The sequence below is a fragment of the Pelodiscus sinensis genome, chromosome 9, assembly GCF_052426305.1.
Source record: "Pelodiscus sinensis isolate ZL-2025 chromosome 9, ASM5242630v1, whole genome shotgun sequence".
NCBI classification, from domain to species: Eukaryota; Metazoa; Chordata; order Testudines; family Trionychidae; genus Pelodiscus; species Pelodiscus sinensis.
Window position 1 is genome coordinate 22,796,883 of NC_143060.1, and position 26,920 is coordinate 22,823,802.

General features: G+C 41.7%; 1 protein-coding gene across 1 annotated transcript in view; it reads left to right on the top strand.

The window, feature by feature from the left end:
- Nucleotides 1–26,920, top strand: part of LRRC7 (leucine rich repeat containing 7) — a 399,063-nt gene that overhangs the window by 355,304 nt on the left and 16,839 nt on the right. The window contains exons 23-25 of the mRNA XM_075936231.2: nucleotides 6,787–7,005; nucleotides 8,059–8,151; nucleotides 15,019–15,093. Coding sequence (XP_075792346.2) covers nucleotides 6,787–7,005; nucleotides 8,059–8,151; nucleotides 15,019–15,093 — 387 coding nt within the window. The remainder of the gene's footprint in view (nucleotides 1–6,786; nucleotides 7,006–8,058; nucleotides 8,152–15,018; nucleotides 15,094–26,920) is intronic.

Below are 26,920 nucleotides of genomic sequence, written 5' to 3' on the forward strand. Positions count from 1 at the left end.
GTCGGTGGATTTTCTGTAGAGAGTGGTGTCTAATTTTCCATTGGTGATTTGTACTGTGGTGTCCAGGAAATGGATCTCTTGTGTAGAATGGTCCAGGCTGAGATTGGTGGGTCTGGCCCACAAAAGCTCATCACCTAATAAACCATCTCGTTAGTCTTTAAAGTGCTACATAGTCCTGTTTTTTGTTTCAGCTACACCAGACTAACACGGCTACATTTCTATCACTATCTTTCAAAAGAGAGTGTCTAGACTACAGCCAATACTTTCGAAAAAGCGAGCCCCGTTTTTGGAAGAGATCACCCAGGCAGTCTGGATGCTCTCTTTCAAAAAAGCATAGTTTGCATTACATGGTGCCTTTTTTCGAAAGAGCACTTTCGAAAAAAGGCATTATTCCTTGTAAAATGAGGTTTTCTGCAATTGAAAAAACTGCCACATTCTTTTGATTTACTTTCAAAAGAACGCGGCGGTAATCTAGATGCAGGGGAAGATTTTAAAAAAAAAAAAGGCCACTTTTTTTTTAAAAAACCCTGAAGTCTAGACACCCCCAAAGGGACTTGGCCTTCTTTTTGTGGAGTTAGAAACTGTAAGTAGGCTGAACCATTCAAAGGGTTTGTATAGTGGACACAGGAACTGGGAGAAGGATTGTACTTCCTAAAAAGAGTTATACCTGATTTTCTCCAATATATCTGAGATCAAGATTAGACTCATCAGCTTAAATAATATATTTTACATTGTGTATTTTAAATCTGATATGTATTTGTGCTTTATTGCAGTAAAAAACTGCAAAGTCAAATCCATATTAGACATTTTGGTATCCTGCTGTACAGTGTGATATTATAAACATTACACATTGCATCAAAATTGGTTTAACTTGGCACTATCCATTGTTGTAGTCATTGTCAGCAGTTTGAATTGTACTGGCAGTAACAGACTCCTAGCTTTAAATAATTAACTTTTATGATGGACATGAAAATAATATATAGAATACAAATGAAATCAAGGCATACATTCCACACAATAGAGATTTTATTTCAGCAGAATGAGTGATTTCTGTTTCTAAGAAAAGGATTTATTTTCAGCTTATCTGCATACAGCAGAAGCCATGCTTTGGAGGCACAAGTATTGATAAATATTTGCAAATAAAATCTATTAAAATGAATGACAAAATGAATTATGAATATTATTTACTTTTCTTTCTCAATAGGTACTTTTTAAAGGTGCGTTTATGACAATGATATTCTCCCTTCCACTGAATATGACCTAGAATATTTTGTTTTGTTTTTCCACCAGTTGAAGGCTTAAATATAGCAATCATTTTGAAAGTAATTTCAGATTCTTCTATAAAATTAAATTCCCATTTGCTGAATACTGTGATTTTGTAAAAATAAATAAGGGGTAATTCTGCTCTCCCACTGGCACAATCACACTAGTTTTAATGGGCTTGGGTCAATGCAAATGAGAACAGAATCTGGTACAGAGCCCATGTATGTAATCTGTCCATAATAAATCTAATATTTTCAGTTGACAATACATAACATATATCATGTAAATGATCCATACCTGGAGGTTCAGTGTTGACTAGTTACCTGGTAGCTACCAGACAATGCGTAATCACCATGTAACTGCAGTATGTATGTATTGTACTATGTAGCTCTGGCAATTACTGTGTAACTATCAATATGGTAATTACTATACATTTATATAGTAAACCATGGTTATTTCTCTCCTGTTAAATAAGTGGTGTGCACATTACTTGCTAGTTGTCTCTAACTCTGAGGTAATCAATTACACAGTAATTTACAGACAATTATTGGAATATTTCCATTAAAAAGTAGTTTGATATTTTTGCCCTTTAATTTAGAATGTCACTCTGTATATTTATTCATTTGCGGAAAAACAATCCACCTCATTTTAATACCTACTGGACATGCACTTTTCTGTGATACCTACAAGAAAGTTGTTGACTAAATCATCTAGATACAGGCAGTCCCCGACTTACGCGGATCCGACTTACGTCGGATCCGCACTTACGAACGGAGCTTTCTCGCCCCGGAAGTCGGGGCGAGAAAGCCCCGTTCGTAAGCTGCTCCGGTGCCCCTGGACTGCTGGAGACCGTCTCCAGCAGACCAGGGGCACTGGGCGGGTTCCCGCGCTTCTGAGGCTTTGCCAGAGCAAAGCCTCAGAAGCGCGGGAACCGCTGCTGCTGCCCCTTGAGATCCGGTGCCTGTGGTCTGCTGGGGACAGTCCCCAGCAGACCACAGGCACCCAGACTGGAGCGGCAGCAGCGGCGGTTCCCCGCGCCTCTGAGGCTTTGCTCTGGCAAAGCCTCAGAGGCGCGGGACCCCCCCGCGGCTGCGGCTTCAGTCAGGGTGCCTGTGGTCTGCTGGGGACCGTCCCCAGCAGACCACAGGCACCCAGACTGAAGCCGCAGCAGCGGCGGTTCCCCACGCCTCTGAGGCTTTGCTCTGGCAAAGCCTCAGAGGCGCGCCCCCCCGCGGCTGCGGCTTCAGTACGGGTGCCTGTGGTCTGCTGGGGACCGTCCCCAGCAGACCACAGGCACCCAGACTGAAGCCGCAGCCGTGGCGGGGTCCCTCGCCTCTGAGGCTTTGCCAGAGCAAAGCCTCAGAGGCACGGCACCCCGCTGCCGCTGCGGCTCTGCTCCCCGTGTCCCTGGTCTGCTGGGGGGGGGGGCGCAGCTAGTGTGCTCCCCCCCCCCAGCAGACCAGGCTTTTGTTTTGGACTCTGGGGCAGAGCAGCTGGGGCGCTGCCGATTTGTCCTGCAGCGCCCGTGGGCACTACTGGACCAACCCGGCAGCACCCCAGCTGCTCTGCCCCAGGTCCTGATTCAGCCGCTGCTGGTCAGTTTCAGCAGCGGCTGAATCAGGACGTCTGGGGCAGAGCAGATGGGGTGCTGCTGGGTTGGTCCAGTAGCACCCCAGCTGCTCTGCCCCAGGCGTTCCCAAGTCAGCTTCTGCTGAAACTGACCAGCGCTGACTACAGGAAGCCCCAGGCAGAGTTGCTCTGCCCCGGGCTTCCTGGAATCAGCTGCTGATCAGTTTCAGCAGCAGCTGACTTGGGGACGCCTGGGGTTCTTAAGTTGATTCTGTATGTAAGTCAGAACTGGCGGTCAGTTTCAGCAGTGTCTGAATCTGGACGCCAGTTCCGACTTACATACAGATTCAACTTAAGAACAAACCTACAGTCCCTATCTTGTACGTAACCCGGGGACTGCCTGTATTTATTTTATGAGCTAACCATTCCTTTATGAGAAAGCAATATGTGAAATGTCAGAAGGATAAATTACTGAAAACGAAGTTGGAAATTGCTCAAGGAGAAGATGAATAGGGTTGAATGAAGGAGCAGAAATAGAAGAAGAATAGCCACACAGAAAACAAGTTTATCTGGCCAAAGGAGGCTTAACCTCTGATATGGAGCAAGCATACCAGCACCTACATCACTCACTCCCCTCCTTGCAGCTCATATAGGAAAGATGGCTTGGGAAAGGTGTGTGCGCCAAGGCATCCCTGCTTCCTGACTGCTATATGAGCCCCTTGTTTGGTCCATGGTAAATTTACTGTTCAAGTTAGTGGTCTATGCCAGTACTCCTGACCAAAGGACTGCTGGCCTAGAATTATAAAATGGAAAAGGTGCTTAAAACTGCTCTTATCCCCCTCTTCTGAGTGCATGCCTTGTCCATAGCTGAGGAGCTGGTTCTCCATTTTGTTTTCATTATATGCATCTCTCATTCAACCCTGAGGTAGTCCAAGCCAATAAAATATATATGAATTTTTGTAGTGTTTGATCAGTTTCTGTACGCAAGACCTTTAAGCAGATTTCTTCCTCTGAAGCAGACAGTGCTCATGCTGTGAACTTCTATGAAGGACATCTTCACTTTATTTTTGGGCTGCAACTTGAAACTGATCAGATGTCACTTATTTTCAAACATCCAAGTACAGAGTCACTATGCATATATTCTGGCCAGCTTATGTAAAATAGCATAGTTTCGTTAAACTGCTGAGGATCTGTTCAGTTAGCATTAAGGCACATTGTTTTGAGTTACTATATTGGATTTCTCCTTGTGGCTATGTTCTGCCTCTGTGATCTTGGGCAAGTCACTGAAATTCTCTCAGATTCTTAGTTTTCCCTGCCATAACAGGGGGATATTAATAATATTCACTTGTCTTACAAGGCTGTTGTGAATGTAAGGCTGAGCTCAACAATTTCTGTGGTGCCTGCAAAGGAGACGATTCATATTAAAAATGCCTATGAAAGCCTCACATAAGACAGGTGCCAAAGCTGCAAGTACTTTAAATCAAAAACTGCAAAGGACAGAGAGATTAGACTAAAATATGTTATGATAGAAGTAGCCTCACACCCTTTCTCAGCCTCTCTGTTCAGAGCAAGTACTGAGCACATCTGCTTCAGTCAGGAGTGCTCCTCCTATTTTGGAAGACTCTAGATGCTGGTATCCCTCTCTGATTCTGAGCAGACATTGAAGTACATAGAGGTATGCCATGGAATGAGGTGTAACAGTTAATTCAAACTAAGGACTTAGTTCGAATTGCCGTTTCACTGCCGCATGTAGCCACGGGCAGTTACTTCGGTCTAGTGGAATTTAAAAATGGCGACCAGAGAGGAAGATGCAAATAAAGCCTGGGATATTTAAGTCCCAGACTTAATTTGCAACTTCAAATGCCTACATTAGCCTCCCTAGTTTGAACTATTTAGGTCCCTGGCACCAAAGCCCAGAAACTTGCTGGCAAAGAGAGAGGAGATCTCTGCAGGTACGATCATCAACTCCAGGGCCAGTATTGGCTCTATTGAGACTGACCTTAAAGGTAGCATCATCTGGCTCAGCAGTAGCAGCAGGAGACTATCCCAGTACTATCCACTCATGAATTATACGCTATAGCAAATGACCCACGGAGTCTTTCAGGACTAGTTTCACCAGCTGACCAAAAATCTTGTTTTGTACTGATTGTTAGTCAAAATTTGCTATATATGGAGGTTCAGCATTTGGTTCCATGGGCATCACTGCTCACTGTGGTTCCTCTTTTTCGGAACTATCTTTACCAAACCAACAATATCACCAGTAACCTCTTCTTTGTACTCCTGGCACAATATTCTACATCCTCCTTGGTCAAAGGTATCCAGTTCTTTTTTAAAGTTGAAATTTGGCTTGCAAATGCTGTGACCATATCATGTTAACCACTGCTCCTCTCTGAGCAGTAGCCACCACCACACATTTTGGCTGATTGGGAGAGATCCATAATTGGGAATGACATAATTGGGACTGGAACCATATCACTGGCCACTTTTAAATCCCTGGATTTTTTCCTCTAGGTTGTCTCCACACACCCCCTATTCTACTTCATCTAGTAGCCATTGAGATCAGACCCATCAAGAACAGAAGGAAACTGCTCCCAGTACCAGGCTCTGTACTGAACAGGAGCTATCTACTTTGGTGAAACCCCGCCCCCCATATAAGAAATTAAGGAAGACCTACCTGCCTTGGCTTCCATATTGCCTGATAAGGCGATATTGTCAGAGACTTCCTCACCTCCACCAGACAATTATAGAGCTCACTAGAACCATTCCAGTATGTAGGACTGTTTAGAAAGGTTTATGTACCTATGTCCAAAGATGTCTAGCATATCTCTCGTAAATTGCTGAGTTTGTGCACTCTGAAGATGGCCAGTAGCATAGGATTGTGATGTTTCATGGAGATAGTAATGATATAATATTCCTGGAAGATTCATATTACTCCTTCCTTTATGGCTAAGTTGCATGCCAATTATTAATAAGCATCATCAGTTCAATTCTGTCATCATAAACAGTATAAAATTGTTTTCAATTAATTTATTTTTAAGTGATTTGATTCAACTGTGTATGAAATTTATGTGTATAAATGGAATGTTTGTTGAAAAGTAAGCAAGTGTGCAACTTTACTATGTCAAGAATAGAGTTAACACACTAATCAAGCACTACCTGTTAGAGCAATATAATTGAAAATGTGAAAGATAAGCAGGGATTGAAGACTGTTATCAGAGGCCTTTCTCTGATAAATATCAAAAGACAAAGCAACACATAAGTTCAATATTTTCTATAATTTTGAAAAGTTGGAGTCTCTTCAAATTACAAACAAGTAGCTTTGTTCAAAAAGTTGATTATATATTTAGTGACATATAAACATAAGGTTGTATAAAAACCACATTCTTTATTGGGACAATGCATTGATGCTGAATAGTATCCACTTGGCTTCCACTAGCCAGTGATATCATCATAAATAAGCACTGGATTTAAATTATACAGTAAAAGTGTGATTTTTATTAGCGAATCCTGAAACAGTATACAATTTAAACCAAAATTTTTATTTGTGGTAAATAGAGACTAAACTCTATTCCAAGCTATTCTCAAATTCAATGCTACCCAATATTTAACATTTTTTAGAATGTGCAGCAGAGTTAACTTATTTATTTCATTATTACATGTTTTCATTTCATTACATTTTCTGAGCAGAAACATGTTACATGAAATAAGGAGTAAAATATTTTCCTTTTATGTACCAAACGCTGTACATTTGTTCTCAATTATGGCTCCTATATTCATTACATGCAATGGATAAATCCTTGCTGTTTTTAATCACGGTTGTTTACAACTGTGGTCAAAAGGCAAACCTCTGCTATTTTATTTAAGAGGTTTGCTTTTACTTGACTGTGTAAGTTGTAATAATTGCTTCTTTTCAGCTTCCTGAATTTCTGGCCTAACGGGTTACGTTACCCACAGGCAGGTAGCCATATCCAGACTTTGATGGGATCTCAAAGCCTACAACATCGAAGCCGAGAGCAGCAATATGAAGGAAACATGAATAAAGTGACCATTCAGCAGTTTCAATCACCACTGCCTATTCAGATCCCTTCTTCGCAGAGCTCTCGAGCACCTCAGGCTGGGCGGTGTCTCATCCAAACCAAGGGGCAGAGGAGTATGGATGGCTATCAGGAGCAGGTGAGAAAATGTGTGAAATAACATGCTGATGAAAGCAACATTTAGGGGCAGTTTTCCTGTCAAGTAGCTGCTAAATTGTCAGGAGAGTAAAAGGCTACATAAGGAAGTTTTGATTGTTGGTCAATGTAAGGATGATCAATTTGAAAGATTTTATCAATTTTATCAATTTGAAAGATTTTGAGATTGTGTGCACTTGTATAGGCATATTGATTATGAATGCCAATTACTATCTATACAACATTGAGCAACCTAAGTGATTAGACTAATATTTTATGGAAGGAGCAACATTTTGAACTTACTTAGGGATATTTGAGTTCCTACACACAGATCTTAAAGATAGGAAGATTCATTGCATTTAGCTGTTTTATTGAGGTGTTTATAGGTTCTTAGGTATATGGAAGAGTGTGTACTTTAGACATCTGAACATTAAATATACAAACACTGAAGAAGAGATTTTAAGGAGTAAAACACAGAGAAATAAGAAACAGTGGCTTCTGCATATTACCACTGGTACGATCTGACATCTTTGGCATTGAGTTGCAGAATTTTTCTAGTGAGTAGAATCTCTGGATGTTACTCTCCCCTATCACTTCTCCATGGAGATTCTGAGGATAAAAGGAGGATAGGTCCTAACTGGCCTTCATTTCCTTTTTTAACCAGTGAAAGTGCAGTAATCTGAAATGAGGAAACTGCATATAATAATATCAGTTTCTTTAATTTTGCCCTTTCTGGCTATTTTCTTTTTACGTTAGTCACATTAAAAGTCTGTAAGGCATTCTTCAGTCAGAAAAATAAAAAAGAAATAGTTTTTCTCAGGCACAGGTACTGTCTGGATGATCCTCAAAAGTGTAAGGGAATATTAAAAACAGTGAAATATCTCATTTGTGTACTTCAAAATAGCAATTTTAATGGTTTTTAATACTGTGTGGAATTCGTAATGGTCAACTTCAATAGTTCGCAATCAACCAAAATGTGTCAGGCAGAGACACAGTTATTTAGAACATTAGCTTTAATGATGGTGTTCGATTATCTCTCCATATCTTTTTAACATAGTTTTGTGTGAGAATAGAAAAGAATCCTGGCCTTGGATTTAGTATCAGTGGTGGAATAAGTGGACAAGGAAATCCATTCAAACCTTCTGATAAGGTAAGATGTGAATTTCTTACTAATGGTTTTTATTATGGTGAGCCAAACGATGTCCTCAGTTAAAGCATGTAAAATTCTCATTGGCTTCAATAGGAGTTGTGAACATAGAGAAACTGATCCAGGATGTGACTTTAAAAAAAATGGGTATTTTCCTTGTGGTTGATGAATAAAAGGTTAATCAAAATAAGCTATTCCCTGCTTTACAATAATTAATCTTTTCAGGTGTTTTCTATTTTCCAAAGTACCCACTTCCTTAAATAGTTGTAGGCGTATTTTTTCCAGAACAAACCTAGAACCTGATCCAACTCCTACTGAAGTCATTAAAAAGATTCCTATAGATTTCAGGGGGAATTGAATTGGTCCTCTGATTAGGAGGACAAATTCAATGGTATTTTAAATATTAGTAGTGTCATTAATTATCTTTGGTTGCCCAGGTTTTTGCTTACTCTGCCAAACACAACAGATTCTATCCTTACTCTCTGCAGATTAATAATTGTGGAAAACTCTATAGAGATTCTTCACATATCTCTCTGTAAAATAGCATGCCTTTAAGTGATCAGAATTATGGTAATTAACATCTGGAGCCATTGATGTTTGCATTAAATGTTCTAGGAGAATGATCTATTTCTTTAGTCAGCAAAATGGAGGAGGAAGAGAATCCAAAGTTTATCAAATTCATATGGTCTAGAAATTAGCTGAGCCCTCTGAATTAATCTACGATGTCTATTAAAACTAAGAATAGTGATAGAAATGTAGCCGTGTTAGTCTGGTGGGTCTGGCCCATGAAAGCTCATCACCTAATAAACCATCTTGTTAGTCTTTAAAGTGCTACATAGTCCTGTTTTTTATTAAAGCTAAGTGGAGCTTGTTACATATAAAAGACTATTTATATATTTTAAATATGGTGTATTCTGTGTTAAGATTAGCCCAAATCCTTATCTCTGCACACTTCTATCCTTCACTGATTTTTTAAAATTTTCACATCAGCTTTCATTAAAATTAAAAGGAAAACTAATATCTACAGAAAATGTCAAATACTTTTGAATATACCCATGTTATATGGACAGGTTCTGACAAAAATTTATGTTGTCAATTACTGAATTTGGATTGCAGGGAATAGATAATTTAATTCTATATAACCAATAGATATTTAAACTTATATCACTTAAAAATATTATTGGTTCTACTCGCTGGAGGCTGAAACGCTGCTTAATATGGTCTTTCCAATGTGATTTATAACTAATGTAAGTATGAGTTCATGTCATGCTTCCTAATTTGGCTTATAATATAACAATTAAATTCTAGATCAGTTGTTCTGACAATTGACATTCTTCAGACTTTTAAAAAGAAAATATGTTTCCTCATGAGTGTATCTACATGAGTAATAATTTTGTAACTGCATGTAGCAAAACTATATATTTTAATACGTTTAACAATGATCAAGAACAGTTTAAATTAGACCAGACAATTTTTTATTGAGAGATTGTTATTTCTTTTTATCAAAATAATTAATTAGTTCAGGTTATTTCAAATCATTGCTCTTAAATAAAGAATTTTCATCCTCAGAATAATATATAGTTAAAATAAAAGGAGTTGATGGAGTAACACTCTGTCTCAGAGTTGCCTAGATCATCTTGCCTGCTCAGTCCATAATAATCTTGGCCAGGAGCAACTATAAGTGACCCCTCCTTGCTCCTATCTGATGTCTCCATTTCCTAGTCCCCATGCAGTTATTTTGATGGCTAACAATTTAATAGGCTCCGTGTCCTGATATAGCAGGGAACTAGTTGTCTTTATGCTGGGTTGATCTTCATATATTTTCATAGTATGGAGCGCTTTTTTGTGTGGACTACCTTTCCTTCCATTTGCATTCACATAACTTTTTCCTCTGGCAAATATAGCAAACATTTACATGGTAAAATACTATCAGATTCAAAATATATTAAATACTTTCCTACCTTCTAATGCAATTTAACGGATGTAAACAAGAAAGAGAGCTACAATCATGTGGACCATCATCAAGAATTCTGGGTCACCAGTGGTCTGTAAAGCATAATTTGAGATTCCTTGTTTTAATTCTGACAATAGAGACATAATAATGTAAAAAATGGGGGGGGGAGGGGGACACCAAATACCAATGGAAATTTAACCATGGAAGCTTCTGCTGCATCAAAAGAAAGGAAAAGATGACCTCAAGAAGTACAAATCCCAAATCCTTTGCTAAAAACTTACAAACTCTTTACAAAGCTAATAACAAATGTGACAGAAAAGCTAGACAACAGCCAGTCCAAGGAATAAAGATTGGAGGACATAGTTTTGTATCTTTTTTTTAAAAAATGTTTTTTTTCAAGATTGCATACATGCCTCTGTCATGCTTGGTCCTCGCAGCCTAATATTTGGGTGCATTAATTCATCTTTTCTAAAAGTGGTACATCTTGTCAATGATGGACTGATAGTACTATAGCTAAAGCTACAGCTACACTACAAGCTTTTTCTGGAAGAGGAAATGCAAATGGAGCGTTCATTTGTATATATCGCGCTCTCATTTGCATTTTCTCTTCTGATCCTTTTTGCGGAAGAGGTTTTTGCACAAAAAAGCACTGTATAGACCCCTTCTTCCTCATTTTTCCTTTTTCTTCCTCATTGAGGAAAAAGGGCTCCTGCACAAAAGGGGGTTTTTGCACAAAAAGGCACCATCTACACAGAACTTTTTTGTGCAAAAACCGCTTCCGCAAAAAGGTATGCCATATGCAAATGAGCGCTCCATTTGCATTTCCTCTTCTGGAAAAAGCTTGTAGTGTAGCCATAGTGTGCGAGTGACAAGTCCTTGAAGTAGAGGGATAGACGTACATGAAAATGAAAGTCAACTGCAGTAGACTTAAAATAATATTTGCAGTATTGTGGTCCTCAATGTGTAGTATCCTCTAGACAGTGTATTTGAAATGGTCAGGTCTCTTTGCTGTCTCTCTCCTGTATGATATCCAGAGGTCATATTCCAAACTAAATTAGAGAGAGTTTATTTAACCAGTATTTATTTCCATGACCTATGTAACAAAGAGAAGAGCTAAAAATGCTGGTTAAACATAGTGAAAAGATTTAAGTAAGCACTGAGAACAGGATATGGCTAATAAGAAAAGATTGCAAACTGAATGATCTGTTGGCAGGCCAAAAAAATAAAGAATTGAGAGCGTAAAAAAGGCCATCCATCCATATAAACATATGGGAGTACTTGATGGAACCAGCAATGAAAATGGGACAGACCCAGCAGCAAGGAAAGGAAATGCTTGTTAAGAAACAATAGGTAGCTTCTCTCCCAGGAGTCTTTGGTGTCTGTTGGCCAGCTGAAGAAAATAACCTGACCTAGGATTGGGAACCTGTCCTGACAAATGCTACTGGTCTAGCCAATCATTTGATCATGGGGGCAGGAAGGAATCTTTTCTCACATGGGCTAATTAGCAGAGAGCCAGGAAGTTTTTTGCCTTCCTGACAGCCCCTTCCAAACCACAGTGAGTTAAGGAGGAATGCTCTTGGTAACTAACTGAAGTATTGGGATGGAGTTGTATATTTGTCATAATTTGCAGCCATTTTCCAGTGTGGTTAAGACAATAAAATGAATAGTTCCCAGAAGTGAAAGATCTCTTGCTTCATTTTAATTTTCCTCCCAATAAACCCATTCCTCTTACTTATACCCAGAAAATGATTAAAACATTAGTTTATTCTAGTAATAGAGATGTAGCTGTGTTAGTCTGGTCTTCCTGTCTTTTGTTTCATTAGTTTATTCTGTGAGTTATTTATTTGAACTCTTTAGTCCTGCTTTTCACTTGGAATAATACTATTCCTGAACTTGTAAGTCCGAAATAACATTAGTGGGGACACTCCGGTGCCAATAATTCAAACTAATTGGGCACCAGGAATCCTCCCGCAGCTCCCCAGAGTGCTTCCTGGGACTCTGAGTATGCATTAGGGGTTATTCTATACTAGAAGTTATTTTGAAATAACTCCCCTTATTTCAAAATAATAAGCAGAGTGTCCATACTTCCAAGCCTGGTATTTCAAAATAACAAGCTGGTTATTTCGAAATCTGAACTCCTGCTTTCCTTGAGGAATAACACTATTTCAATTTTGTTATTTTGGGAGTTATTATTTCTAAACAAATTATTTCAAAATAATTTCCTAATGTAGACATGCCCTAACTGAGCCTGGCTCAGACTACATTAGATTCTTCCCCGTAGTGAGGACACAGAACTTTGAATTTGTAAATTTGTGTGCCCATATGTCGAACTTAGTAAATCCAAACTACTCTCCTACTGTAAGGCTGTGTACATGGCCTTAGGCAATGAGACTGGTGTCCAATAAATCTCAAAAGGGATTTTCAGCATAATGCTTCCTCCCCACCCCAGTGAAATAAATAAGAATCCTGCAAAAATTATAGTATAACTAACCATCTCTTGCTTCATTTTAATTTTCCTCCCAATAAACCCATTCCTCTCACTTATACCCAGTAAGAGATTAAAACATTAGTTTATTCTGTGAGTTAGACTCTTAGCTCCTGATGACCCCTAACTCATTGCATTGATATCAAGAGAGAAACACTAAAGGGTATGTCTACACTACAGCATTATTTCGAAATATCTTATTCTAACTAGTTAATTCTAAATAGTTAATTTGAAATAAGTTATTTCTAAATAACACATCTATACACAAAATGCATTTCAAAATAGTGTTTTGCTATTTTGAAATAGTGCGTCCACACTGTATGGATGCAGCATCGCATTTAAGGCCAGCTGGAACCAGGTTCGGTAGGGGATCAGGTCAGGAGTTACTTTGTGTGGCTGCTGCCTGAGGTTATCTGAGGCCTGTGCTTAAAGGGACCCCTCCAGATAGCCGGTTCTCAGCTTTCCCTGCTTGCTTACCTACCTTGATGAGGGTCAGCAAAGCATTTGGCTCTGCGTGCTCTGGTTGCCCTCACTCAGGACACCTCAGCACTCTGCAACATGGAGCCAGAGCTGCCCCTGGGCACTCTGGTGCTTTTTGTGGACGCGTTACTGCGAGCCTGGCTGCACTTTCTGCAGGCTGCCATCTGGGAGGTCCATCGGGGGGGCTGTCAGCATTCAGGAGGCCCTGCGGGAGAGCTTCCACCCTGAGGAGCACTAAGAGTCTCCCTGGTCTGCCCCACTGGGGGCTTGTGCCTCATTCCTCCCTCGCATCTTTCCACTTACCCCTCCCTAAACCCCCTTCCTGATGTCAAATAAAATACATGTATTTTCATGAACACAAACTCTTTTATTTAACAAAACTGGGGAGCGGGGAGGGAATGAAACTCTGGTGAAACTGGAGAAAGGAGGCAGAAGAAGGGAGAAGAGACGGTGGGAGAGAGAAGGGAGAAACCTGGAAGGAAGGAGCGAGAAGGGGGAAGCAAGGGGAAGAAAGGGGAGGGGAAGCTCAGGGCTCATGGTCGGGGGTCTTGCTGGACCAACTTGATTTTCATGCAAACCTGCTCCTGGGTTTTCATGTGGCCTTTGGTGGCGAGGCTGGCAGCTATCCTGCCATAGACAGTCGCGTTCCTCCATCTAGTGCGGAGATCATGGACGTTGTGGGCATCCTCCCCAAACCTGAATAAGGTCCATGATCTCCACTCTGGATCAGAAAAATGACCGCCTTCTCCGGGCCCTGGCAGACTCCTGGGAGCTGGCGGAGGGCTGGTTGCCAATGGCTTGCTGGCTCATGTTTTGGGGCCACTGGGTCAGGGGGCAGTGACTGCTGGCTCTGGGCTGGCAGGCTTGGAGCTGGCACAGGCACTATGGCCAGAGTCAACCCCTTTAAGGGCTCCGGGGAGGGGGGGAGGGAGTGGAGTGTTCTTGTTTGAGGCTAGAGTGGCCACCAGGGCACCCTGGGAAGGCTGGAGGCCCCCTATTTCGATGTAAGTGTCTACACAGCACTTATTTCGAAATAGCTATTTTGAATTTGGCATTATTCTTCGTGGAATGAGGTTTACCAAATTTGAAATAAGCACTCTGCTTATTAATTTCAAAATAGCGGTTTGGCTGTGCAGACGCTAGTAAAGTTATTTTGAAATAACGGCTGTTAATTCAAAATAACTTTGCTGTGTAGACATACCCTAAGAGAGCACAGTACGTAAGTGCTGTAACTTGGGGCTATTGATACACTATTTATAAAGTTTTAGCTTTAAAGCATTAGCAGGATTATACAAAGCCTTCAGATCAGCAAACAACAGGCAACTGGACAGATTTCAGGAAATATTTGTATTGGTATCTTACAGGATGCATCTGTACTTTAAAGTTCTTTATGAAAGCTTATTTCATCCATTCAGTCAGGTACTTGCTTGATAAACAGTATTCTCCTAAAGTAAAAGTCTATAATTACTAGCTTATTTATGTTCATACAAATCTGTATAATGCTTTTAAACTTGTAATAGGTAAAATTATCAATGGGAGAAACAGTTCTAACACATCTTTGAAGGGTACACATAATAATTGGGGTCATATTTGCAGAGTATATTCAGAAAAGCTGAGTCCTGGAGGGAATTCCAGATGATTTAAAATAAAAATGTGATATAGTGAATATATAGTTCAACACAATGATTCTGGAGCTGGACAGATCATTCTTAGTAACTGGCTCTTGTATGTATATTTCTAGATTTTTACTGCAAGGTGATTGGCAGTTTTTCTATTGTTGTACAAAAGCAAATCCTTTAAAATCTGAATGAACAGGACCTTTTAGAAAACAAGCGACCATAGAACTTGGGGTCATTGCTGAAGTTCCTCCATTCTTATTACAAAATATCAAACAAATCTTTAGCTAGTGCTTGGTAATAGAATCCTAACCTCTGTTACTTCTGACTTATAGGGTATCTTTGTTACTAGGGTTCAGCCTGATGGGCCAGCATCCAGCCTGCTCCAGCCTGGTGATAAGATCCTTAAGGTAAGAGGGATCTTTGGTTTTTGTTTATTTGAATTTAGTTCTAGATCAAATTTGCACAACAGACAATGTTTTTTCCTCACTACCAGTTAGTCTAAACTAACTCCCACTTTTTGTTTGTTAATTTAGTTTATAATTAATGCATAGTACTTTATTTAGGGCTAAACATTTCTCTTTCACAGAGGGAATGGGAACAAACCAGTGTGAAAGGGATAGGGAATATGAAGAAATATTGTCTCAATGGCATGCATTACCTTCCTGAGAGCTGAAGAAACCCTCCTGGAGAGAGATCAGAGAGGGAATGCTACACGGTAGTGGGGCATGATATCCAACCAGCATTCTTTCTGTCCTGTGGCTTCTGCTCCCATAAGAGGATGTAGTATGCAGGCATTGGAGGGAGGAGCTAATGGCAACATAGAGTCTTGAGCATGGCTGGGCAAAATATGGCCTGGGAACCGGATCCAGCCCACCAAGCTACTAGATTGGTTGCAGTGGAGAGCCTCCAGTAGACTCCCTGCTTGCTCCACTCCCCGACCTGTTCCCCCACATGACCACCACTCTGAAAAGCAACTGCTGTGGTCATTTCACTTCATAGCTGTGAGCCCAAGGGCAGGAGTAATGGTGCTTCATGAGCTGCTCCCGCCTCTAGCATAATCGCAATAGCCAATTTCTAGCCAATGGGAGCTGCTTGAAGAACAGGCAGTGGGCAAAGCACTCCTCCACTCCCCTCAAGCTCTTATTCACCAGTGCACATGGCCTAAGCAACCTATTCAGGGGCAGGTCAGGCAGGGAGGCTGCCTGAGAACCCTGCAGGGCTGCTGGCCAGGAGTCACCAAAGTAAGTCTCCCAGACAGAGCCTGCCTCTGCCCCCCCAATATCTCCCTTCTCCCAACCCTCTTCCCCCACTCATGTCTCCCTACCCCATGTAAGACAAATGCTCTGTTCAACTCCTGAGCTCATGCCCCCTCCCAGACCCTGAACCCCAATTCCCTGCCCAAGGTTACATCCCAAACCCCTGGATTTTCTCCAGCACCCCAGACCTCTGCCCCAGATCATAATCCCCATTTGCCTTAGGTCATATCCCAAACCCCTATATCCTTCCTGTACCTCAGTCCCCCGCCCTAGGTTCCAAACCCCTCTTACACCCCAATCCTTTACTCCAAGCTCCGTTCACACCCAACCTTCATTCCAGACCACGCACCTCATCCATTAATATGGAAGAGTGCAGCCCTTGACCACTTTCCAAAATCTTGGAGTCCCCCCCCTAAAAATTATTGCCCACCCCTGGTCTTGAGGAAGTTACTAGATCCTGCAGATAATGGTTGAGAGAGAAAGTCTATTGCCAGGATTGGCTCAGGATCCACAGGTTTATGCTCTGGATCCATAGGGTCTAGAAATTGAGACCTTTCTCCCTCCCATAAACCATAGTCTACACCTTTTTTAAATGAGCCTGTGGCATCAAGATGAACCTGGTAAACGGTTCTCCTGCCCCCCATCATTTTTGTTCTCCCATATATTTTTCAGAGTGGGAAGAATTGGGAACATATTCGCAATGAGGTGTGCATCTTGCTATCTCTGTGTATATACAATGCACATACAACAATCTGTTCACAAGAACAGACTAACAAAAATATAGTCCTCCACATAGCTCACACACACTCAGGTAAAACCCTGAAAAACAAAAATGTGCTTTGTATCAAGATCAACAGATTCCAGCTCTGTTAAACTAACAGGATTATACACTTCAAAGGAAAGAGATCTTCACAGGGAATGCCCTTTCACCTGCTGTGCAGAGTTGAAACCATGGATCTATTAGCAGAAGCTTTTTGGATGATGTGGGTAAGGATCAGTAAAGAACCCAAACTATATATAAATCCATACTTTGAATGGCAACAGATATAACAGTCCCATTATTATCTTTAAATGCAAAGCTAACAGTAGAGCAACTCTGAAATGATAAACACAGTTTTAACCTATAACTTTCTAAAACTGTTTACATTAGCCACTGCTAGTGGGCTGCACCCCAGGCATGCTATGCTCGCCAACCAGCCTCTCTCGGCAGCTTTCACTTCCACTGCAGAACCCATAAGAGCATGATGATGTCATTCTGTCACCTGACAGGAAAAACTTTTTTATATATAGAGATTAGTGTATACAATATTTTTACCTCAGCAAACCTGCTGTTGCATAAACTAAAGTCATGCAATTTTAGTGTTATTCCTTTGCTTGTTTCTTTTATGTGAATGAAAGCAAGCATTTGAAGATTTTATAAATTGGCTGATAACTCAAGTTTATAATTTTCTTCCACTGTAAAACCAAATTTCTCTGCAGGCACATTTTCACTAATAAATGTAACTGCAGTACTTTGCCTCTCATTCACTGTGTGAATATCTTTGAAATGCTCTCACCAGAAGAGCTAACATCCCTTATTCTGAAGCTCAGAAACATTTGAATGGCCTCATAAAAAACCTGGGATCTTTTGTGTCATTTCATTTCAAATGAAAGCTCTACATTTCAATATGGACCACTTAAATCAAGTCCTCTGGCATAATTCAAAGGCAAGGCAAGGCTGTCCCTGACAGCATCTTAGAAATTCTCCACTGGTTGAAAATCAAGATTTTCTACCCAAACAAAATAACAAATAACTATATTGTTTTCAAAAAGATGTTGTTCTACAGATTCCTAGAAATCATTATTTTTACCTAGGAAATGTATTGTTACCGTGAATGGTATTTTGAGGAGGTTTGAGTGTGTGAATGAGGAAAGAATAATTATTTAAAAGCTGTTCCAAAGATTCATAACAGACTTCCAGCTCACTTGAACTTCTACTAGGGTTGAGCTTCATTGCATTTTGTAAATTTCTATAGCGGGTCAATCTGCATCTATACTACTGAATCATACCTCTGCCTCTGTGCTTCCAAGTCACCTTCCACTAGAAAGAATCCCATTGACTTCAACAAACTTTGAATCAGGACTTCATTGTTGCTAATTTGTTTGCAGCTAATATACATCTATATGAACTAATTTATACAAATAATTAAAGATGCCCCCAAAGATTAATTAAATATATCAGCTAATGTATCTAACAAGTGTTTTAACTAAGATACAGCTAGAATTATAAAGCAAAACATTGAAGGTAAGTAAAGCAAACAAGGAAGACTATATAAATTAATGAGGTAAGAATGTTGTCTAAAATTGTAAGTGATATGCAGAAACTGTGGGAATATTCCAGATAGTTGTAGTTTGTACTGTTTTATGCAAGTATGGATTCTATTATTCTGTACATTCTGTACACTATACTATATGTCTAGGATGTATAGTCCTGATCTGCTTTAATTTCATCATTGTCCTGTTATCTTAAAATGTTATCTTTTCATTGTCATAAAAACAGTGACACTTGTTGACAAGCACTTACAGCACATGCTAATGGCATGAAGTTATCTAGCATTAGCAGTAACATTAGAATGCATCACTGCTGTAACAAATTGTTCTCTGCTTCAGAATTGTAGCCTGAAAATTGCAGTAACTTGACTGACCCCATAAGAGAGAATTTCTGGGAATACTATTGTTGCTAGGTTGACTCTGTGCTCTTTATAATCAAAGCAACTGCAATCAAAAGATGCAAAGGAATGCTGGAGGAATGATAGCAGCAATATATAATTGCATGGGAATGCCTGCTTTCCATTTAAAATTATTCCAAATTTTTCTGTTAATCTGGTCTGTACTCTTTTACTTATATGTTGTTAGGCAGGAGTCTTCATGATATAACTAAACACAGGAAAGACAAAACATATTTATTCTAAATAGGTGACAAGTATTAATAATAAATTTACCTGAAACTTTGGAACTGCATTCTCTCTCTTTATTGCTGTCCATATTGCAAAAGTGAATGCACTGTACCTGAAAAACACTACAGGAAGTTTATCTACTAACCTAATTTATTATACTTTTTATAATTCTGATCTCATTTAAATAGTGACAATCAGTTGTGAACCCTGCCATCCAGGGTGAAAGCCAAAGCCTGAACAATATAGTTTAACTGATCTATTCTGAAGAGTGACTTTCTAAAAATTGCATCCCAGGTTTGTTTCTCTCAGTTTCCTTATCAAATGTGCATAACTTATGTTTTTTCTCAGTTCCAGTCCTGCAAACGAAAGCTGGGAAATAAAACTCAAGTGAAGTTTTACTGTTGTATGTCATCAACATTAACAGACACACTCTAGGCAAATTATGTCCTCAGTTACCCTTGTGCAACCCTACTGTCTTCCAATTATGCCTTCACTTGAATTTGTACAATGCCACTGAAGGCTAATGGGGTTGTGCAGAGGTTGGTGAGTGATCTGACCTGAAAAACCTCAATTACTGATAATATTTTGCAAGGGTGAGAGAACCCAGCTTGTGTCTGAGAGTCTAGGTAAATGTGCAGGATTGGCAAAGAGTAATCTATTTACTTTTATACAGCGCACATTCAATTTGGAATCAGTGAGATGGTAAACATGGAACTCCATAATGCCAATTTACAGAGTAACTTTTCAAAGTAGAACTGCACATTAAAAAACTGACTAAAAAACCACAATAGTGATTTGGAAATAAAAATGATAAACTTTCAATCAAAATGTGTGTTATTAATGTAAGGATGCAGAAATTCCTAACTGTACTGTAAAACAACAAGCTGCAGCAGTGCTTGCTGTCTTGCCTCTGACCATGTTTTACAATGCAGTTTAAAATTATGGAAATAATAAAAAATGGTTACTCTCCTTTGTAACTGTCATTCTTTGAAATGCATTACTCATATCTATTCCAATTAGTTGTGAGTGCGCCCTGTGCAAGGCTGTAGGAAAGTTTTATGCTAGCTGCTACCCGTTGGGTTGGCTGTGGAGCCCACAGAGTCATGACAGTGCAATACTCTATATATGCCTCTGCTGACCCAACCGCCCCTCAGTTTCTTCTTGCTGGCTACTCCAACAGTGGGGAAGGAGGGTGGGTATGGAATCGATATGAGCAACACATCTCAAAGAAAACAGTTACAAAGGTGAGTAACTGGTTTTGCTTCTTCGAGTGCCTACTCATATCTATTCCAATTAGATGATTCACAAGCCTTAACCAGGAGGAGGGGTCAGAGTCAATGCATGGCTGATTCAAGAACGACGGTACCAAAGGCCGAGTCCATCCTGACTGTTGCAGGATGGCATAGTGCTTTTGAAGGTATGTACTGAAGACCAAGTTATGGCTCTACAGATTTCATGGAGTGGTACATGTGCCAGGGAGGCCTGTGCTTCCGTAGAATGCCCCATGAGAGGCAGTGGGAAGATTTTGGCCAGATCATAACATGCACTGATACATGCCATGATCCAGGAAGATATGTGCTACAACGAGACTGGTAGTCCCTTTACACAATCCACCATCACCACAAACAGCTGCGAAGACTTGTGAAAGGGTCGATATAGAAGACAAGTGTGTGCCTCGCAACAAGGGAGTACAGTCATTGTTCCCATAGCTCTGCTGGGGCTTAGGGTAGAACACAGGGAGAAAAATGTTCCTGAGACCATTTTCAGAAGAAAAGCTGGGTGAGGGCAGAGCTGGACTTTGTCATTGTGGAAGACAGTGAACAGAGGTTCCAATGTCAGGACGTGAAGCTCTAACATCTGCAAAGTGGAGGTGATCAAAACCGGAAAAGCAACCTTTCATGAGAGGTAAAGCAGGGAGCATGTGGCCGGGGGCACATAGGGAGGACCCATGAGTGCTGTGAGGACCAGGTTGAGGTCCCAAGGAGGGACAGTATGCCAACCCGAAGGGTAAAGTCTGTCCATACTCTTAAGAAAGTGCCCTACCAGGGGGCTCGAGAAGATAGAATGGCCAACTTCCCACAAGGTGGAAAGTCAAGATGGCTGCCAGGTGCACCTTAAGTGATGAAGTTGCTAATCCTTGCTGCTTCAGGGATATCAGGTACTCCAGCACCTAAGGAATAGAGATAAACAAAAAGGTTCAGATTATGCTGCCAGCATCAACATTAAAAATGCTTCTATTCAGCAGAGTAAGTGAGCCTGGTAAAGGCCTTTCTGCTACTAAGGAGGATTTGTTGAACCTGTTCTGAGCAGGCTAACTTGACCAAGTTTAGCCATGAAGTTGTCACATCAGAAGGTGAAAGGAGCAGAGGTCTGGGTGGCAAGACCACCTATGGTCCCCCTTGATGAGATCTAGGTTAAAGGAAGCTGGATTGGCAATTGTATAGACAGCTCCAAGAGAGCGGAATCATTGCTGACTGGCTCAGGCCAGGGCTATCAGGATAACATTTGCCCTTTCTCTGCAGAGCTTAAGGAGCACTTTGTGAACAGAAATGAGGAAAAGGCATACTTGAAGCAAGTGTGCCATAGGATCATGAACACCTCTGCTATGAACCCCAGGCTGAGGTTCCGAAACAAGCAGAAATGCAGGCACTTCTAGTTGACCAGAGTGGCAAAAAGGAAAAGCTGAGGAAACCCCCACCTCTGGAAAATGGTGTGGCAGATGTCCAGTCCGCACTCATGAAGTGGCAGCAGAGGTAATCCACCAACTAATTCTGGACCCTCAGAAGGTATGATGCTTCCAGGTGAATAGAGTGGGCTATGCACAATTCCCACAGATGAAGGGCTTCCAGGCAGAGAGAGGACAATTGGGTTCCACTCTGTTTGTTGATGTAGTGTATGGCGGTCATATTGTCCATCATGACTGACATACATTGCCTCTGAAGGCATGATTGCCCAGAGCTTATGGACACTGTTGTGGAGTGACAGTTCATCCACTGACCACATAACTTGGGTGACGAGGACCCTGACTGAGCCCTCAGCCCAAAGCAAAAGTGTTTATGACAAGAGAGACCATGGATTGCAGAGCATTAAATGGGATGCCCACCATCACTGACCAGGGATCTATCCACCATCAAAGGGCATGAATCAAATGACAAGTCACCTTGATCACCATGTCATTGTCGTCATGCCCCAAACAATACGTCAACACCAGCCAAGCCTGGAAAAGTCACAGGTGGAGCCTGGCAAACAGATTTACATATATACAAGCCACCATGTGCCCTATGAGTTTGAGGTACATCATGACCATGATCACAGAATCATAGAATCCTAGAGCTGGAAGAAATCTGAGGAAGTCATTGAGTCTAGCCCCTTGCCCAATCCCAACTAAATCATTCCAGCCAGAGCTTTGTCAAGCAGAGATTTAAAAATCTCTAGGGATGGAGATTTCACCACCTCCCTAGGTAACTCATGCCAGTACATCACCACGTTCCTAGTGAAATAGTTTTTCCTAATATCCAACGTAGACTTCCCCTTGAGACTGTAACTTGAGACCATTGCTCCTTCTCCTACCATCCGTCACTACTGAGAACAGCCTCTCTCCATCCTCTTTGGAACCTCCCTTCAGGAAGTTGAAGGCTGCTATCAAATACCCTTTCACTCTTCTCTTCTGGAGACTAAATAAGCTCAAATCCCTCAGCCTTTCCTCGTTGGTCATATGCTTCAGCCCCTTAATCATTTTGATTGTCTTCCACTGGACCCCCTCCAATGCATCCACATTCTTTCTGTAGTGGGGGGCCAAGAACTGGACACAATACTCCAGATGTGGCATCACCAGTGCCAAACAAAGAGGAATAGTCACTTCTTTAGATCTGCTGGCAATGCTCCTCGTAATGCAACCTAATATGCCATTAGCCTTCTTGGCTACAAGGGCACACTGTTGACTCATCTCCAGCTTCTCATCCACTGTAATCCCAGGTCCTTTTCTGCTGAACTGCTACTTAGCCAGTTGGTCTCCAGCCTGTAACAATGTTTGGGATTCTTCCGTCCCAAGTGCAGGAGTCTGCACTTGTCCTTGTTAAACCTCATCAGATTTCTTTTGGCCCAATCCTTCAATTTGTCTAGGTCACTCTGGTCCATATCTCTGCCCTCCAACGTATCTATCACTACCCTCCAACATATCTACCTCTCCCCCTAAGTGTCATCTGAAAACTTGCTGAGGGTGTAATCATCAAAAGATGTTGAACAAAACCAGCCCTAGAACCAATCCTTGGGGCACTCTGCTGGAAACTGACCACCAACTTGACATCAAGCTGTTGATCAATACCTGTTGGGCCCGACAATCTAGCCAGCTTTCTATCCACCTTAAAGTCCATTTATCCAATCCATTCTTTCTTAACTTGCTGGCAAGAATATTGTGGGAGACCATATCAAAAGCTTTGCTAAAGTCAAGGTTTATCACATCCACTGACTTCACCATGGTCCACAGAGCCAGTTACCTCATCATAAAAATTAATTAGATTGGTCAGGCTTGACTTGTCCTTGGTGAATCCATGTTGACTATTCCTGACTAATCCATGTTCCCCTCTTCCAAATGCTTCAAAATGGATTCCTTGAGGACCCCCTCCATGATTTTTCTGGGTGCTGAGGTAAAGATGACTGGGTAGTTCCATGGATTGTCCTTCTTCCCTTTTTTAAAGATGGGCACTACATTTGCCTTTTTCCAATCATCCAGGACCTCTCCCGATCTCCACGAGTTTCAAAGATATTAGTCAAATTCACTGCAATGACATTTCCCAACTTCCTCAGTACCCTTGGATGCATTAAATCTGGACCCATGGATTTGTGTATGTCCCGCTTTTCTAAATAGTTCCTGACCTGTTCTTTCTCCACTGAGGGCTGTCCACCACCTTCCCATACTGCATTGACTAGTGCAGTAGTCTGGGAGCTGACCTTTGTGACCGAGCGATTGCAACAGCTGGGTTATCATGGTGAACCATTGTTCTAGCAGAAGACCCTATGCCTTGATGATGTTGACCACTGCCCCGATGAGGAGCAGGGTTGAGGAGCAGGTTCAGTCTTTTCAGAGTGGCCCAAGTAAATGCCACATGTATCTCTACCTGCTGGTCAGAACAGAGCCAATAAGAGCCAATTGTCCAAGTAGGGATAGACTTGGATTCTTTGGCACTTGAAGAAGGCTGCTACCACAGCCATGCACTTGATAATTACCTGTGGCACTCAAAAGGGGAGGATATTAAACTGAAATGGTTGTTGCCCTCCAGAAAATGGAGGTAGAACATGTATGAAGGTTTTATGGCTACATGTAAGAAGGCATCCTTTAAGTTGAGGGTGGTTTACCAATCTCCCAGATCCAGGGAAGGGATAATGGAGCTCAAGGAAACCATCCAAAACTTGTGAGTGGCTATAAACTTGTTTAATTCTCTGTGGTCCAGGATAAGCCAGAAACCCCACTTCACCTTGGGAACAAGGAAGTAGTAGTAGTAAAAACCTCCGCCCCTGAAGTCTGGAGGCACCTCCTGCATGGCCCTGAGTTCCAGGAGCTAGTGCACCTCTTGAAGGAGAGAGTCCCTGAAGTGGGACAGATGGGGGGGCAGAAAGGAGCTGAATGGGATAGAGTAGCCCATTTCCACTGTATGAAGAACCCAGCAGTCTGAGGGATGTTGGCCCAGGCTCAGTGGAAATGGAAATGGAAAGTTAATCCAGCAAGGGATAAAGATCCATCAGGTTTGGCACGCTGTCCTCGGGCATACTTTTGAAAGGCTTGCTTAGACCTTAACGAGGGCTTGGACTGTCCCTTGTTGTTTTCAGCGTGAGGTTGGGATGTCTTACAACAGGGATATTGAGGCCAGCAGCATGAGAAATCAGCCCTGGGATGAGGAGGGAAGGGCCTCTGCAAGGACTGTGGCTTGGTGCAGCAAGTCCCTGAACTTTATCAAGGAGTCTCAGGAATAATAACAATAATGGCTCAAAATAGCCTGTTGGTTTGCTGTCCAGAGTAGCAGTCCCCCCCCCTATAAAGTAAACCTTTCAATCGAATAAGTCAAGGCATTTGGCATCCTTTGACTTAAGTGCTGGAGCCTGCTGGCCCTGACGCTCCCTGTTTACCACTTAAACAACCAAGAAGCAGGGCCTGGGGTGGGTAAAAAAATATTCAAATCCCTTGACAGGGACAAAGTATTTTCTTTTTACCCGTTTACTCATCGAGGGGTTAGAGGCAGGGATTTGTCATAATATCTTGGTCAAAGTCAGGATGGCACAGCATTCAGGAGCCAGGATGTTGACCATGGGGTCATCCTATTCCAGTACCTCCTCCATCTGGAGGTTAAGATTAAAGGCAACCTTGTGGAGTAGGTCCTGTAAGGCCCTTTAGTCCATTGGAAGCGGGCCAGTGATGGAGGTGCCTGCCACCGCTTCATCTAGGAAGGAAGACGAAGAGGCCACTGGGGGACCCATATCCTGTCCATCCCTTGGTTGGTCCTGGGTAAGTGCCAGCTGAGGCATAGCAGGTGGTGCTAGCTCAGGTGGTGGCCAACTAACAGTCATCTCTGGGACCCACGACTTCAAAGTGGCCAATGGGGGACTATGGGCACATGCTCTGGTCCTGGTAGAATGCTCACACCATCCAAAATTGCCACTGTGGGGTCCATTGCAGGGGGCTCCTTGATCCCTGTAGAAATGAGGGCCTGCCAGTGTTGATCTGTCCGAGGCCTCGGAGGGCTTCCTCAGGAGGGATAAAGGGGAACCAGAGCACTTGGTCAGTTGATGCCAGACTCGTTTGTCCCTGAGGTGACAGGTAATGATGCATAGATCGTTTGTGGGATCATAATTGCCACGGAGGTTGTGTGTGGTGCCCTGAGGCTGAACAGTGCTGAGACAAAGACCCAATATTATGATACCCCACGCAGCACCATACACCAATATCTTTTATTGGACTGACTTCTGTTTGCGGAGGACAAGTTTTTTTCAATTAATAAAGCTCTTCCTCAGGTCAGGTTTGCTGGGAAGAGTTCTGTTTGTTGCACATTTTTCATTTTCCCTCTGTTTCAGTAGGTTTCATTCATTGTAGCTATCCAAATATAAAATAAATTATTTTAATTCATTAGAAATTTGTAATAGAGTAGTTATTAACAGTTCACAATCATGCTGGAAGGACATAACAAGTGAGGTTCTGCAGGGGTCTGTTTTGGGACTGGTTCTTTTCAATATTTTCATCAATGATTTTGATTAGGCATGGCCAGCCTGTGGCTCTTGAGCCACATGCAGCTCTTTGCTCACAGAAATGCGGTTCTCAGGGTTATGGCTTGTTGGGAACCGCATGCCCACTTTGTGCATGCACCCCAGTTCCTGGAGGGAGAAGTGTGTGGCTGTGGCGGTGGCAGCTCCAGTGAGATCCAGGCATTGGGTTAGAATAGGAGAGGTCTGGGGGTGCCTGGCTCTTGGGGAGGGATATGTGGCTCTTTGTACTACTATCCACAGCTCTTTTGGCTCTTTGTGTCTAACTGGCTGGCCACCCCTGATTTAGATATTGGCATAGAGAATATGATTATTAAGTTTGCAGATGATACCAAGCTGAAAGCAGTTTCAAATGATCTAGATAAATTAGAGAAATGGTCTGAGGTAAACAGGATGAAGTTTAATAAGAACAAATGCAAAAGTGTACCACTTAGGAAAGAACAATCAGTTTCACACATACACAATGGAAAGTGATTGTCTAGGAAGGAGTACTGCAGAAAGGTATCTAGGGGTCATAGTAGACCACAAACATGAGTCAACAGTGTGACACTTACAAAAATAAAAAAAACAGAAGCAAGACACGAGAAGTCATTCTTCTGTTCTACTCTGCACTGATTAGGCCCCAGTTGGAATACTGTGTCCAGTTCTGGGCATCACATTTTAAGAAAGATGTGAAGAAATTGGAGAAGGTCCAGAGAAGAGCAACAAAAATGATTAAAGGTCTAAAAAACATGACCTATGAGGGAAGACTGAAAGAACTGGATTTGGTGGCTGTGTCTAGATTGCACCCC